This window comes from Lampetra fluviatilis, chromosome 19, assembly GCF_964198595.1.
Source record: "Lampetra fluviatilis chromosome 19, kcLamFluv1.1, whole genome shotgun sequence".
In the NCBI taxonomy this organism is placed as follows: Eukaryota; Metazoa; Chordata; class Hyperoartia; order Petromyzontiformes; family Petromyzontidae; genus Lampetra; species Lampetra fluviatilis.
The window spans coordinates 5,960,096-5,977,213 of NC_136293.1; the positions used below are offsets into that span (position 1 = coordinate 5,960,096).

Consider the following 17,118-nt stretch of genomic DNA (forward strand, 5'->3'; position numbering starts at 1 on the left):
GTAGTGCAGCGCGCTAACCGCTGCGCCACCGCTCCCCACAGTCCACGCTCGCGACCACCTATGGGTGCCTTTACAAACTGAGCAGCGTCTTGAAGTGGTGTAAGATTTAGCCGCTATCTTCTTGGTTCTTTCGGTAAAGTCACGTAGAAGGAAAAAAAAATCATAAATAAAATTCTCACGACGTTTCGGCCACAACGCAAGCAGCCGTCCTCAGGTGAAGAACAGGGCTGTCGGAAAGACAGCGTCCGAATGTCTTTCCGACAGCCCTGTTCTTCACCTGAGGACGGCTGCTTGCGTTGTGGCCGAAACGTCGTGAGAATTTTATTATGTTTTATTATTATTATTTTATTATTTCCCTTCTACGTGATGACTTTACCAAAAGAACCAAGAAGATGAATCCCTGCAGTCACGAAAGCTTTAAATCGAAATATAGCCGCTCTCTACGTCCACGTTCCATTGCAGTAATGACTCGCCTGTCCACCCACGAACTCGCACGAGAGAACCCCCATTTACTTGCGTAGAGGACCCTCCGAATTCATAGACCCGAGAGAGACTCACAGAAACGTTGTGACCGACCGCCTCGATGGACAACGTGGATACAAACCCACGGTCTCTGCACAGCACCCGGAGATGCGCTCGCATTCAGACGGCGGGTAGATCCGCGCATCGCATTCGCAATTCCATTCACTCCGCCTTGCGTCCAGATCGCGCTGGGTGGTCCAGGGCGGAGGCTGCTTGGAGCTACGGGAGATGAAGTCGCGCGATTCCCGCGTGGAGTCTGCTCCAGGTGGAGGAGCTCAGTCCCCCCCCCCGCACGGTGCGTGATCTGGCAAAGGGGCGAGAGGGCGGGGGAACGAACGAAGCTTCGTGACCTCCCGGCGTCTCCTCCCCCGTCTCCCGCCCCCTGGCTCCGTCCTCCTTCCTCCGCATGTATCCCCTCTCCTCCCCACTGACCACTCCCATTCATTCATTGAGCGCGGCTCCTCCGCGCTGCGCCGCGCCCCGCTGCCCAGACGCTGCGCTCCGCGCTCCCGATGCGTCCGCGCGTCACTCGTCGGTGCCGACGCCACCGACGAGGAGGAGGAGAAGCGCCGTGCGGCCTCGAGTGCGTGGAACGGCGCCCCTCCTGTCGATAGCACGACCACAACCAACACCACCACCAGAAGCAGCAGCAGCAGCGCTATCAATCAGCATGCCGTCCCCGCGGGCAACCCGGCTTCCCATTCCCCTCCTCCTCCTCGCGGTGGCCGCGCTGGGCGCGTCGGGCGCGTCCGTTCCGCCGCCGCCTCTGCGCTTCTCCGTGGACGAGGAGAGCCCTCCCGGGACGGCGCTGGGCAACCTGGCCCAGGCATTGGGGCTGAGCGCCGCGGAGCTGCGGGCGAGGAGGCCCGACGTCATCTCGGCGTCCTTCCGCGTGGCCCCCGAGAGCGGCGATCTGACGACGGCGTCGCGCTTCGACCGCGAGTCGCTGTGCCCGGGCCCCTCCGGCGCCGACGACCTCCCGCCGTGCACGCTGGACGTGCCCGTGGTGCTGGAGGGGCCCTCCGAGGTGCGCCACGTGCGCGTGGAGGTGCTCGACGTCAACGACCACGCGCCCGAGTTCGCGTCCCACTCGACGGTGCTCAACGTGTCCGAGGCGACGCCGCCGGGGACCGCGTTCCCCCTCGAGGCGGCGCGGGACCTCGACGCGGGCACCAACTCGGTGCGCGGCTACGAGCTCAGCGGCACGGACGCGTTCGGCCTCGACGAGTCGGCGGCGTGGGGGCCGGCCGATGGGCCGGCCTTCCCCTCGCTGCGCCTGCTGAGGCCTCTTGATCGCGAGGAGCGCGCGTTGCACGCGTTCACGCTCACGGCGCGTGACGGGGCCGCGCAGCCGCGTGTCGCCACGCAGCGCGTCGTCGTGCGCGTCCTCGACGCGAACGACAACGCGCCCGTCTTCTCGCAGGTCGTCTACCACGCGCGCCTCCGCGAGGGCGCGCCGCGGGGCCTCCTGGTGGCGCGCCTCAACGCCACGGACGCCGACGAGGGCGACAACGGCCGCGTCGAGTACTCGGCGCGCGGCCGCTCGGACCCGCGCGCCCGCGACCTCTTCTCGGTGGAGCGCACCACGGGCGAGGTGAGGCTGCGCGGCGCGCTGGACCGCGAGCAGGCGGCCACGCTGGAGCTGCGCGTCCAGGCCAGGGACCTGGGGCCCGACCCCATGACGGGCTACGCCAAGGTGCTCGTCACGGTGCTCGACGAGAACGACAACGCGCCGCGCATCGCCCTCGGCGTGGACGCAGAGGGCACGGCGCGCGTCCCCGAAGGCGAGGCCCCCGGCTCCCTCGTGGCCTCGCTGGTCGTCAGCGACCCCGACGACGGAGACAACGGCCGCTACCGCTGCTGGCTGGAAGGAGGAGGCCCCTTCGAGCTGCTGCGCGGCGACGCGGGCTACTCCGTCGTCACGTCCGCGACGCTCGACCGCGAGACGACCGACGCCTACGAGCTGCTCGTGCGCGCCGAGGATCGGGGCTCGCCACCGCTCGACGCCTCGGCGCCGCTGCGCGTCGTGGTGACGGACCGGAACGACAACGCGCCCGGATTCACGCGCGGCGCCTACGAGTTCTCCCTGCTCGAGAACAACGTCCCGGGCGCCTTCGTGGCGACGGTGGAGGCCACGGACCCGGACCTGGGCGACAACGGCCGCGTGGTGTACTCGATCGCGCCAGGCGGCTCCCCGCCCGCGCTCTCCTACGTCTCCGTCGACGGCGTGAGCGGCAAGATCTACGCGCTGCGCTCGCTCGACAGGGAGTCCCTGCCGCGCCTGAGCTTCACGGTGGAGGCGCGCGACCTGGGCGAGCCGCAGCTCAACAGCACCGCGCGGGTCACCATCGCGGTGCGCGACGCCAACGACAACGCGCCCGCGGTGTCGATACCGCGGCTGCGCAACGGGAACGCGACGCGCCGCGTGTTGCGGCAATCGGCGCGCGGCTCCGTCGTGCTGCGCGTGCAGGCCACGGACGCGGACGAGGGCGACAACGGCAGGGTGAGCTACTCCGTCGTCCAAACGGAGGAGGAGGGGGGCGAGGCGCTCGGATGGTTCGCGGTGGACGCGCGGAGCGGGGAACTCACGAGCGCGCGGAGCTTCGCGCCGAGCGACCCGGGGAGGTTCGAGGTGACGGTGGAGGCGCGCGACCACGGCAGCCCTGCGCTGACGGCGCGCGCGACCATCACCGTGATCCTGGTGGACACCGTGGACGAGCTCAATCCCGGCGACGACGACTTGGACGGCATTGACGATGGCAGCAGCAGCAGCGGCGGCAGCAGCAGCGGCAGCGAGGGCGAGAGCGGGAGCAGCACCACGGGCGGCGAAGCGGGCCGCATGCCGCTCTCCCTGATCCTCATCATCGCGCTCGGGGGAGTTTGCTCGCTGCTCTTCGTCGCCATGGTGGTGATCGCCGTGGTGTGCAAGCGCGAGAACAAGGAGATCCGCACCTACAACTGCCGCACGGCCGAGGCCTACCTCTACCGCAAGCCGCACAAGGCCATCAGCAAGCGCGACATCGTCGTGGTGCCGCCGAGCGAGGCGGCCGCGCGCCGGGGCCCGCGGCCGGCCGCGCTCGGGGAGTGCAGCGCGGAGGGGGAGCGGGAGCCGGGCCAGGGGGCGCCGCACGTGCCAGAGTCCCCCGAACAGCGCGCACAGGTGAGGGGGTGGGAGTGAGGGGCGGGGTGAGGCGGGGGGGGGGCGAGGAGCGATGCGGGGGGGGGGCGTTGACTCGAGTCGGCTGACCTATTTGACCGCGGTGATGAGGGCCGTAAGTCTGGACCTTCGATTCGAAGCATTGTTAACTTGACGATTGTCGCGTCTTCATATTCCCGTCTCGTTTGTGTTCTTTATCGCTGGTGGTGTTGTTCACTGCTTGCTGGTTTAGCTTTGGGCAACTGCTGTCAGTCTAAATGTAACGCAAATTACGCAAACCTCGCATAACCCAGTCTCACGATTCTGGTGAATGACGCTGCGTCGGTACGAACCGACTTCAATCGACGACATCGGCATCGTCTCGCGATTGTTTTGCCATCACGAGTCCGCATCCCTTAGCCCAGTGGTTCTTCTTCTCCTTCACATGGGGTGCACCCTGCAGCCCCTGGGCGTGCGAGATGCCCTTTCTGGGTGGTGCGAGACATGCCCAGATTTCTTTTGAAGGTAAATCATCGAAACACAAATTAAGCACGGGCACTAAACGCTACGTATCTATTAGCATTATAATTGTTTAACCATTGAGAACCACTGGCCTAGAGGAAAGTGCTCTTCCCCAATAGCACCGTCTCTCTTTATAAGACCAGCGGAATGTGTTTAGTTACGCCGTGACTTTGCTAATGAGCCCCAGCAGGCTGGAACAGCCGTGAGAACTCTTGGAGAGATCCGGTAGACTGAGACACAGCGAGGGAGTAAGTGTAGCGGTAGTGTAGGAGTCATATTCTTAGGTTTTTTCGGTAACGTTACGGAGGTAAAACATAAAAATTAATAAAAGTAAAATAAAATAAAAATCACGACGTTTCGGAGGCAACACAAGCTTCCGTCTTCAGTGTGTGTTGCCTCCGAAACGTCGTGATTTTTATTTTATTTTACTTTTATTAATTTTTATGTTTTACCTACGTGACTTTACCGAAAAAACCTAAGAATATGACTCCTTGCAGTCACGAAAGCTTCAAATCTAGAATTAGTGTAGGAGTCGTGTAGGGGTAGTGTAGCGGTAGTGTGGGGGTTAGTGCGCTGCGCTACGAAACTCGGCGATCGGGCCAGGTGCTGGCCACCCACCCCATCGTGTGCCGTGCCGGCCTTCATAGGTATTCGTGCACAGCACTTGCCCCAACAGTCTGTGGGGATCGTTGTCTTTGCGCGTGATTTATACACCAGGATGTGGGTCACGGGGGACTGAATCCGTCCGACTCTGTGTTGGTCACAAAGCGTGTTTGTGTGGTAACGCAGTCGGGTTTGCCGAAAGGTCCCCACCGATCAGGAGGGAGAAAGTCTCCCTCCCCCCCGCACCCTACAATAACATCCACCTTACACACACCCTTACACACACACCTTACACACACACCTTACACACACACCTTACACACACCTTGCACATCTTACACACACACACCCTTACACACACACACACCTTACACACACACACCTTACACACACACACACACCTTACACACACACCTTACACACACACACCTCACACACACACCTCACTCACACACACACCTTACACACACACATACACACCTTACACACATACATACACCCCTTACACACACACACCTTACACATACACCTTACACACACACACCTCACACACACACACACCTCACACACACACACACCTTACACACACACATACACACCTTACACACCTTACACACACACACCTTACACACACACACCTTACACACACACCTTGCACACCTTACACACACACACACATCTTACACACACACACACACACCTTACACACACACACACCTCACACACCTTACACAGGAGCACTGAATTAGTTCAGTACGCCTGCCTGATTGATGATGACGCACATAAAGGTGAAACCGATCTATAAGTTCACATGGTTAAATAAAGGATGCGGTACTCTTTGGTTATTTCAGTAAAGTCACATAGGTATAAAATAAAATGTATTTTATTTAAAAACAAACTAAAATGTATTTAATTTAAATAAAATGAATTTTATTGTATACCTTCGTGACTTTATTTAATACCTACGTGACTTTATCGAAAGAACCAAAGAGTATGGATGCCTGCAGTCACGACAACTTCAAATCTAGATGAAAGGAAGCGGCTTAACATAGATTATTCGATTAAAACACGGTTGCAGAGCATTATATAAAAAATCCAAGCGCCCAGCAACAAACAGTACCATTGATGGTGTGAGAATAGACGAGAGTTCATGGGTGTGTTGAATCGGGGCACGGTTTGTGAAGTTGAAACGGGCAGCGGCGAACGGAGAGAGGACGGACGGATTCGCACCCCTTGGTGGAAACTCGAGGAGGTGGCGGTGGCGATGATGATGATGATTGTGATGTTTAGGGAGGAGACGTGGAGATTTTCGATGGTCCGTCTCTCGCCGCAGGTCACCCGAAAGAGCCGGACGGATCTGCCTTGCAGCGGCGGCGGCAGCAACGGCAGCAGGTACAAGCCACAGGCGTGTTGTTGTTGTTGTTGTTATTATTGATACCATCAGGAGCAGAGGTCCCGTTGTTGTTGTGGTCGTGTCTCCGCTATGGGAGATAAGAGCCAGCTGTGATGTCCACCCATCTTGTCAGAGTGCCCCTGTACTCGGAGCACTGAAAGTAATCTATGATTATCTCTTAAATGTAATGGCACGATGCCGAGGTAATACGTATTGTATATTTTATGTTCTCTACGATGTAGAGAATATTTACGGCGTAAGATGTACGTTCATTGGAGCTCGCGTTGAAAGGTTAGAGCGATTTTAAGTGAACCGTGGTCAGGGTTCTGTATTCGCTTCTCCCACCTCCTGTGTGTCTATGTCTGTTGTTCTAGATTTGAAGCTTTCGTGACTGCAATGATTCATATTCTCAGGTTTTTTCGGTAAAGTCACGTAGGTAAAAACATTAAAATTAATGAAAGTAAAATAAAACAAAACAAAAATAAAATTCACGACGTTTCGGAGGCAACACAAGTCTCCGTCATCAGGTGGGACCGTCACAGCCGAATTAGCTGCATCAACTTGCTTATAAGGGATTACATCTTGAATCATTGCTTCACTTGATGCAGCTAATTCGGCTGTGACGGTCCCACCTGATGACGGAGACTTGTGTTGCCTCCGAAACGTCGTGAATTTTATTTTTGTTTTGTTTTATTTTACTTTCATTAATTTTAATGTTTTTACCTACGTGACTTTACCGAAAAAACCTGAGAATATGTCTGTTGTTGTTGTTGTTATTATTGGTGCGGTTCCTGAACGTCTTCCTCCTTCGCCGTGCAGCCAGTTGCCCGGCTAGTTTCGGTGACGATGCGGGCCCACAGCTGCCACTAAGAACAAACAACAACAACACGATCGTGGCAAATCGCCCGATGATGCTGGATGTAATTACCAGCGAAACGTCACAGTGCTCAAATTGTAAAAGTTGTGGATTTACTCTCCAACACACCGGTGGGCTGAAGTAGTAACTAATTGGCGTTTTGCTTACGTGACAAATCCCTTACTAATTGGCTGTGACGGGTGGTGGAGGGTTACGACACAACATGTATACTTACGCAATCTCACCCAAAAGCCTTTATTATGAACAGAGTTACCGGACAAGCAGCCAGCCGGGAAACTCGAGGCGTAGATGATGTTTAAGCTTAGTATTAGACAATGCGCTTGTTTAACCAAGAGGAGCCCCACCGAATCTCAAAGTGCCATTGTTCAGGCGGGTCACGCCAAGTTCTTGTCCACAATATGGGGGCGATGTTGCTGCTGCGTGGCAACGTTTTGAATGGAGTCATTTGTTGGTGATGTTTTTGTTTGTTTGCATTCGCTTGTTTTGTGGCCAACATCAGTGAGTGCGTGGGGTTTGTCGCTCGCTGTGGGAGGGATGAAGCCGGAGGAAACCCACCGCAGAGCACAGGGGAAGAACATGCAAACTCGACGCAGAACAACGCCCCGTTCGGGAATTGAACTCAGGTGGTTGTTTGCTTTGAGGCGCCTGTGTGATGACCGCGCAGCCACCGTCGTCGCTCGATATATAAAATAATGGTGTTGAGAGTGATTATGGGACGCACAGGTGAATGGCCGAGAGGCACCGCTAAACAGAAGGGTTTAATAAAGAAGACTAATAGTTCACTACTTTAGCCCACTGGTGTGTTGAAGAGCGAATCCACAACATTTACAGTTTTTGAGTACGACGTTTCGCTGGTAATTACATCCAACATCATCGAGCAATTCGCCAGAATTGATGTAATTACCAGCGAAACGTCGTACTCAAAAACTGTAAATGTTGTGGATTCACTCTTCAACACACCGGTGGGCTAAAGTAGTGAACTATTTTGTCTTTTGTCAACGTGACACTTTGTTGTTGATTGGCCGTGTGGGGTAGTGGAGGGTTACGACACATTTATAAATAAAGCGATCTAACCCCAAAACGTTTATTATGAATAATATTGGTCGAGAAAGCCTGCTACGTGTTAAACTTTAATAAAGAATTTGTGCTAGACAACTGGAGACGTGAGTCGGAGCAACGCAGCAGAGCGTGTGCGAACCAGCTACTGACAAGGTCAGTTACAAAATCATCTCAAACAATGAATGAAAAGTGTCAAATCAGCACGCAGAGAGACAGAGGGAGAGAGAGAGCTGCACGCTCGGAAATAAATTGCGAGGCGTACAGAGGAAGACGGACATTAGGGGCGTCATCACAGTGACTGCTCAGACACGTGAGTGGGCAGCTTGGGCAGGACACGTGGGTAGGAGGAACGATGGTCAAGGATGATGACGGAGTGGCAGCCAAGGAATGGAACGCGTCCCAGAGGACGTTCACCGCAGAAGATGGATCAATGAAATCAGCTTGCGTGTTAGGGCTGGGTAGATGGTTGCATAAAATGGATAATTAAAGACGGCGACGGCTTGGGGAAGCCTTCATCCAGCAGTGGATTGAGCACGAGTGACGAATGGTGACAGAAATGCGGCGAAGTCACTTCGAGTCCCCGGCTCCAAGTGGGCCCTCGCTGTGGGATGTTTTGTCCAATTCTCATCATGAGAGTTTGCCTTCGCGTCTGGGAGGAAACCAGAAGTGCCCGGAGAAAACCCCCCAACCACACGCGCAGGGGACAACGCCTACAGCGTGGCTTTCACGAGCTCACTTGCCGTACTGCCGTGTCCTGGCCACCACAGAGTTTTGTTGTTGTGTTGTTTTAAAGCGTGACCCACAAACCCCATGGCCTCCAAAGCGATGGATCACGGGGGGCGTGCGCCATTGTGATCGAGGCGGTGCAAGGGGATTAGTTTCAGCCGCGTCCATGCGGGTCCAGCACCCGAGATGACACTTCGGGCACTTACACATCGAGACGAGCGCCTGGCGCTAGGGCGGTGCGTGTAGCCGCTGCGAACGCGCCCCCTGCTCTGCCCCCCCCCCCCCCCAGTCTTAGCGAGCGACACGGGGACGAATCCAGCGAGATTTGAAGCTCCCGAGTGATCGCGGTCCCCACGCAGCCGGGCGAGCTGAGTGGGGGGCCCCGAGAGGAGACGGCGGCGTAGGGGGCGGGGAGGAGGGCACCAGAGGTGGGACAAAGTCATTGTTATGCAAGTCCAAGTCGAGTCGCAAGTCATCAAATTCATGACTCGAGTCTGACTCGAGTCCAAGTCACATGACTCGAGTCCACATCTCATAGGTGGGACAAAGTCATTGTTATGCAAGTCCAAGTCGAGTCGCAAGTCATCAAATTCATGACTCGAGTCTGACTCGAGTCCAAGTCACATGACTCGAGTCCACACCTCTGGAGGGCACCGTCGGGGTAGATCGTAGTGGGTCAAGCGTTTCCTGTGCGGCAGCAGTAGCAGCAGCTGCTGCGGAATGTGGCAGAAGAGAGTGGAAAGCATTGGCAGCGAGGAGGAGGAGGAGATGGCGGTAGCGTTGGTACCCAGAGCTGTAGCGAGATATTCTGGCGCCCGGGAACAAGGGTGGGTGACTTCCTCTCTTCCACCCCCCACCTCCCTCCCGAGCCCTCCTGATGCGGCGCCGGCACCGCCCCACCAACAATGTGAACCACCAGCCCCGCCTTCACTTGTGTCCAACAATTTGGCTCGCACGAACTTCTCATTGTGGGGGGCGGGCGGGAGGGGTGGGAGTATTGCAGCTCCCCTCGGGGTGGGGGGTGCCCGAGGCAGCCGCCCCCCAACTCGCTCCGCTCGTCCGCTCAGCTTCCGCCCGCTCTCGGTGACAAATGATGACTTTGGCCGCGGGCGAAATCTCGGTCTTGTTTGGTCACCGCTCCGTTCTGACCACGGACTCGCCCCCCCCTCTCCCCCCGCACGTGTCTCTGAACGTCCGCGCTGCGTTGCAGGGAGTCGGGCGGGCTAGGAGTTGGGCCGAGGCGAGGCGGCGGCGTTGGTGGCGGTGGTGGTGGTGGTGATGGCGGTGGTGGTGATGATGGGAGACCACGCGCTGACCACAGGGTCAGATTCGCGTTCAGGATTAGACTTAGGGCGAGGAGCTTTCTCATGTGCAACAGAGCAGGTAACCCTCAACCCGCCCCTCCCACCCCACCCCCCAGGGTCTCGTGTCCCCCGCCCCTCCCCTCCCCCCGCGCTCTACTCATAAATCCTCTCGGTCGCGAAATTCTCCGCATCGCCCCCCGGCGCGTGGACTTGCCAGCGTCCGTGGTCCCGTGCGCGCTTCTCTCGCCTCCGTGTCAATGTCCACAAATCGAACACCGACCAGCGTGGTGAAGTATGGTCAAATAATCTCCCCGCCCCCCACCACCACCACGGCTCACTGCTGGATGAGTGGCCCCCTCCGCCAGGCGGGCGGGTTTTGTACGCGTGGGGTTATTGGCCCCATCCGTCACCATGACGGTCAGTAACGCATACGCTGCTGTCCTGTAGTTCGCTCCAGTGCCCTCCCTCTGATGCCCACTACGAAGCCCTCACAGCAGCAGCAGCAAGCCTGGAGCACCCGCTTGTTGATATTCACGGTGGCCACGAATACAGCAACTATATCCGGGGCCCTTGCCCGCTTAGCTTCCGAGATCTGATGAGATCCGGGCGCTCTCTCTCTCCGCATGATCTGGTCACACGTAGTGACATCCGTCAAACATTCCCAACACCACCACCACCACCACGAGGCCTTCAATCAATATGGGCACATCCATGCGTCGTGGGGATTGGGCTGTGGAGGAGAACTGGGGGAGGCGGGCGGTGGGGGTGGTGGCACTTTCGCATCAAATACAGGGTACAGGTGGAGCCCTACAATCGCTGGCTCACGCCACTGCTGGCAGAGAGCGCTCTTGGAGAGCTTTTTCAAGAGGGCATGGAGGCCGGCGCCACCACCCTGGCCACACTTTGCTTTGCTCTCTCTACTGCTAGCGGAAGAGCCTCCCTGAGAAGGGGCTCGAGAGAAGGGTGGACAGAGGCGGCGGTAGGGGCGGCGGGGAGTTGTGGAAACGTGCCCTTCATTGTTTCAAGCCGCCGATCATTTACGAACATTAGTTACAATAAAATTAGAGCGCAAGTTTCGCCGGCAGGCTGGAGAGAAGGACGGACTGATGGTTACCCCCCAAAGGACGTGGCGGGCTTGCTCGTTACAATGAGCACAATTTACGACCCTTTGTTAATCCACCGCTGGATGTACGAGTTTTTAAAACGTTTATTTATTTGACGAAATTTCGCAAACCCCTAGGGGAGTGCGCGGCCCACGCCCTTTCCGGCACGCGTCTCCCACTGCGCCCCCCCCTTCCCACCCATTCATTGTTCGAGCCAACACAATGGGGCTCCCCCCCCCTCCTCCCCCGCACGGTTTTTTCCCTTCTCAAGTCGTTTGTCGTGGCCGCGATTCGCGTCGAGGAGCGACGCGCCACGGACGGCTCCTTCCCCCGTTCCATCCTCGTGCTCCCCCCGGTAAATCTGAACGTGTTTATTGGCCACGCGCTCGTGAAGATCAAGCGAAAGTCCAGTTGGTTGTGCGTGAGACAATAGCCGTCATTTCTCCTGGGCCCTGCGTTGGCAGCAGCAGTGCAGGTACGGGCCGGAGCAAACAAAATCGGCATTCATCGTGAAGCCTGCGCTACCCTACATTAGACTCCAGAGTCAGCGCCGCCGATATAATCTGGGTTTGAACCTGGGTTTCGGCTGCCTACGATGAAGGATCGGTTCGCATGAGTTGATGTTTATTTTGTTAAACCAGGTGGTGAGGACTCACGAGACGAGCACGAGTCTCATTTGCAAGAGTGACCTGGGGCATTAGACTGGCCAGCAGAGAGCAGTGGCTGCTGCTGCTGCTGTGTATAACCCTCAAAGAGTAATTTGCGGTATAATTGTGGACCCTGACACCGGCACACAACGGCCTACTATTTAGAACGACATCAGTCGGATCTTTAATATCCACTGTGAAGCAGATAGAGGGTACAGATGTGGTTGATACAGATGCAATGGTTAACCAGGGTCGCCGCTTGATTCGACCGGTGAACCTCTGCAATCACTCGGCCACATCACCAGCCGAGGTGGAGGGAGTTGATGGTCACAGCCCGTTCATCAATAACTGCGCACACACACGCACAAAAGACGGATTAAATTTACGTGGATTTTCACTTAATCTATCAACATTCCAGCTCTAAGAACTAAACGATCAGCTTGACATTGATGCAAAGCACCCCACAGTAGTCAGTTTAACACGTCGTATAGGCTGTCGCGACGAATATCATCCATAATAGAGGTGTTTTGGGTTAGATCGCGTAAACATATAAATGTGTCGTTAAAACCCGCCACCACCCGACACAGCCAACTTGTAAGGGTTGTCACGTAAACAGAACGTGGCCAATTCGTCACTAGTACAGCAACACCGGTGTGTTGGAGAGCCCAGCCACAACATTTACAATCTGAGTACGACGTTTCGCCAGTAATTACAACTAGCTTCATCAGGGCCGATGTTGGCGGGGGGGGGGTAGTCGGTCTAGAGCCTGCCGCCCCCACCCCCTGCCCCCCTCGTGCCCCCACCCCCTGTCCCCCCCCTCGTGCCCCCCCCCCCTGTCCTGTCTCGCACTCTTCCCTGCGCCCTCACCAGCATCGCCCCCAATTCTTGAGGCATAATCAGTTGGGGAGGGGGGGGGGCTCACACTTAAACCGTAACGACCCCCCCCCCCCACTATTTTGTTGTTGTTGTTGTATTCGGTGGCAGCGTGGGAAGGGAACTGCTGCGAGATGAGATAAACAATGGGTGGGTGGGGGGTGTGTGAGGACGTGGGTTGGGGGGGGGTGCTACGGAACGCGAGGCCCCGGGGATATTTACACTTTGCGATGGTTCGCGAACACAGCCACCAGTAGCGGCCCCCTCCCTGCCTCCGACTCGTCCCGCGGGACCCCAATCTCACATCAGCCAGAGAACAAACACTCGGCACGGAGACACGGGAGGAACTGGCGGCTTTGCCCTTCAACCAAAAGGCTTCGGAAAGTCTCTTGCCACGTCAGATTTTCCCCCCTTGATTTTTGTTGTTGTTGCTGTTGTTGGTTGTTTGCAAAAACATGACGAGTTGACTAATCATGTTGAATTACAAAACGCGTGCGGGGTTGTGGGGCGGAGACGCATGCGTGGGACTTACAACCGGCAGGCAGAGAGACCAGCAGCCAGATATGAGATGTTTTTTTGGTAATTTATACAGGAGGAGGAATCCGATGAGCTATGAAGATAATTTTTTTTGCACAGACGTTCAGTAGGGGCGGGTCTGAAAAGAAGTTACGCCAACAACAAACAATACAACAACACGAAAGGAGTTTCAAGGTATAGGAAAACAAATCGCTAAATGAATAAAAATAAAATCAGAACGCGCACGGTGCGCCCAGCGCAGAGACTCCCCGCGAGTGGAGCGGTAGAGGCGCCGTCTTGGCCTTCACGCAGCAGCGGACGGAACACGACACCCACGCCAAAACGCACGGAGTCCCAGGCTGAATTTGTTTTATACCCAGGCGCAGTGCCGGATTATCGCAGTAGCACAAGTAGCTACGTATGCTACGTGCCCCGCACGTTCAAGGGCCCCGCGCTAAATGCTTTCAAGCTATCAACTCCGGTTTAGTGATTCTGCACTTGCTCTATTGCTATAGTACTATACCACCTTCAACTTTTATGAACGACTGGGTGTCTAAGGTTAACGATTTGTCGTATTATCTGGTTGTATATAGCTAGTGAAACAATACAATTACTTTACTGTGCAAGTAAAAAATGTGTTTTAATATTTATGTGTTTTAAATACAGTATTTAGGGCCCCTTTATAACATCATGCTTACAGGCCCATCACTAGCTTAATCCGGCACTGCCCGGGCGAGAACTCAAGAGAGGCCACAGGGATTGAGTCTCACCTGGGGGGGGGGGGGGGTCACCTGAGTGACGGGAGCGAAACCAACCAAAGTCGCAGCGGAGAGACAGAAACACGTGGATTGAAGAGCAGCGCAAGGCGAGATCGACGTCGTAGACGCCGTGGAAGAGTCGAGAAGCGGCCTTGCGCACGTTGCGTCGTGGCGAGAGGTGGCGGTGGTGCCGGTCGCCAACAAAACGAATAACGCAGTGGGGCAGCCAAGGGATGGAACGCGTCCCAGAGGTCGCTCGCCGCGGGAGATGTAGCGATGAAATCAGGTGGATGGTTTGCATCTTTGAATCCGCGATTCCCAGACACCCGCGAGACGTAACCGTGAATGTTCCTGTTCCTCGCCCCCCCCCCATCCTCTCCTCCTCTTCCCTCCGAACCCTTGAACCCGACCCTGCCCGCACCCTTCCTGGCTTCTTCCCAGGGGGTCACGGTGCCTGGTGTAGCAGCAGCAGCGGCGGCAGCAGCAGCAGCAGCAGGGGTCGCGCATCCCCATGTAACATCAGCGGCAGCGGCGGCGGCCACGTGGATTACAGATGCAACGTGCACGCGCAGCCGGGACCCCAGGCGCGTCCTTGTTCATTCCTCACCTTCGGGAAAGATGAACGCCAGCTCGCAGAGCAGCAGCAGCAGCTGACGACGAAGAAGAAGAAAGACGTCGGTGCAGTTGCTGGCGCTGGAGCCTGTAACGGTGCCAGCAGCAGCAGGAGCAGCTGCAGCAGCAGCAGCTGTAGTGACGCTGCCGAACTGAGCGCCTTTCTCGGGGAGTGCGTGGCGCGGTACTGCAGTCACGAGTCCCAACCAGAGGCGCGCTGCAGCAAGAGCCACCGCCTGCTGCTGTCTTCGTCGTCGTCTTCATCATCATCATCAGCAGCAGATTTGGAGTGCGGACTCGACTCGCTGTGCAGTCGAGATGAGGACGCGAGGGGAGAGGAGGATGAGGACGATGAGAGGAGCGTGGGGTTCCTCAGAGTGCTGAGCGTTGATAGTGACGGTGGTGATGGCGGTAGCGGTGATGAGGACGATGGTGGTGGTGGTTATGATGACGACACGTGCTCGCACCACCACGATGCCAGGCTCGTGTTGGACCTCACGCTGGAGCAGGTCGACGGAGTCACCGTGTGATCTGTCCCAAATGCGGGCCAGATCGCAGCGCCGGGTCCGCTTACCCGCATCGAATCATTTGCGCCGCATCGAATCATTTGCGCCGCTCTCGTCAAGTTAACCGCAACGGGACTCGACCGGCAGTCGTCGTCCCCTCCACCCGCCCGCTCCCCGTGTTTGTCCGAGCGCGCTGGGCGACGCGGCGACTCCGTGAGCTTTGCAGCTTCTCGGACGTTCCCTTCGCGCGTCGAGACGTCCGGGACGGCGCTAGGGAGGGTTGGTGGGTCCCAGTCGGCGCCGATGTTCCTCGATCGTGTCGAGCACGGCGACTGTCACCCTCGGCTCTCATTGCCGAGTGCTGTCCGCACAGAAGCCGCGTGGAACGGCCACCGAGACCAGGTGGTGCATGGGGCGGTGGTGGAGGGGGGTGTCGAGGGCGGTGGCGCAGTGGTTAGCGCACTCCGCTATGTGAAACCGACAAGCCGAGTTCGATTCCCGGCACACGGCCAACATCAGTGGCGAGCGATATCTAAACCGGGAATGAATGCCCAGTGTCCTTCCCCAAGACCTCACCAATCTGCACGCTGCTCAGCGTGGTGAAGTATGTTCAAATCAGTGGCGTAGTGTGGTTGGTTCCCTAAGACCGAAATATCAGCCGATAGTTCGTTAAAACTATACTCTTTGTTTTTTTTGGTAAAGTCACGTAGGTAAAAAAATTATATCAATTAAATCACGACGTTTCGGGCTCAACACAAGTTGTCGACACACTTAAGTGGTTGTGCTTTCGCTAAGTTGTCCCCACCTGAAGATGGACGCTTGTGTTGCGCCCGAAACGTCGTGACTTAATTTACTGAATGTTTTTACCTACGTGACTTTACCGAAAAAACCAAAGATGATGAATCCTTGCAGTCACGAAAACTTCAAATCTAGTTCTTCAATATAGATACTTGGTTTTTTACAATTTTATCTGGCAACAAACTGACACATGGTGAGACTAGGCTCTAAGGAAAGCTGTCTCGGGTGTGGACCAATCAACTTCAACGACAGTGCATACATTATCAGAGTTATGTTTTTTGTTTGCATTATGACTGCAGGTATTGTGATCTATGCAAACATGACTCCTTGTGAAAAAGGTGTCAGTTTTGTTGCCAGATAAAAGGGTAAAAAAACAATTATCATATTTTTTACTGGCAAATGAGGTTCCAATGGTAGTTCTTTAATACTTTTTTTCTTCTCGTTTCATTCCCACGTCCAATTCAAACCGCCCCCAACCCCTTTTGTAGCTTGGCGTCTGGGCCACGGTGCAGTTGCACTGCCTGCGCACTCAGCAGCTTGAGAGCCGCCGGGATCAAACAGCCACCCACGGCCAAAGCGACACGGGGAGGGGGGGGGAAGGGCTTTAACTGTTAAAGCAGCAGTGTGGTTTGATGTCTGGACATTGCGATATTACATAGAGCAGCTATAGTTTACAAAATGTGCAGTGTATATGCGAAGACAATCGACAGTGTGCATGCGAGTTACCGCTCGAACCGCCCTGGATGTAAATATTCTCGTCGAGTATTTTTCTCGCAAGTAATTCCGATTCGGGCATGCGCGTTGAATAATAATAACAAAAATAAATGTGTGCGCGCGCGCGTCTCTGTGAGCTCTCGTCGGCGTTGTGATGAATGAATGAACGGGGCTGAGAAGCGCACACAACACCACCGCGGGCAGATGACGCCTCCTGGGGCACGCGGCGAAGCGGGGCGACCGCCCCGGGACCTTCGCTTGCCCCCCCCCCCGCTCGCCGCCGCGGCCCCGCGTCGACGTCACGGTGTCAGAATACTTCTGGTTTAGTTTGAAGACGTCGGGGGGGGGGGGGGGACATACGATGGGGGGGGGGGGCATACGATGGGGGAGGGTGGGCATACGATGGGGGGGGGGCATACGATGGGGGGGGGGCATACGATGGGGGGGCA

General features: G+C 56.3%; 1 protein-coding gene across 2 annotated transcripts; it reads left to right on the forward strand.

Annotated features, from left to right (window-relative positions):
- Positions 1–980: 980 nt before the first annotated feature.
- LOC144937584 (protocadherin-10-like) lies at positions 981–16,805 on the forward strand. 2 transcript variants are annotated; one of them, XM_078864893.1, is made up of 4 exons: positions 981–3,682; positions 6,117–6,175; positions 10,049–10,221; positions 14,481–16,805. In XM_078864893.1, exons 1-4 carry the CDS (start codon positions 1,193–1,195, stop codon positions 15,179–15,181), a joined length of 3,423 nt encoding a protein of 1,140 aa, XP_078721019.1. In that variant the 5' UTR covers positions 981–1,192; the 3' UTR covers positions 15,182–16,805. The 2 variants fall into 2 exon arrangements, with proteins under 2 accessions (XP_078721019.1, XP_078721020.1); XM_078864894.1 differs by lacking the exon at positions 10,049–10,221 and having other exon boundaries at positions 14,481–14,637.
- The last annotated feature ends 313 nt before the right edge of the window (positions 16,806–17,118 follow it).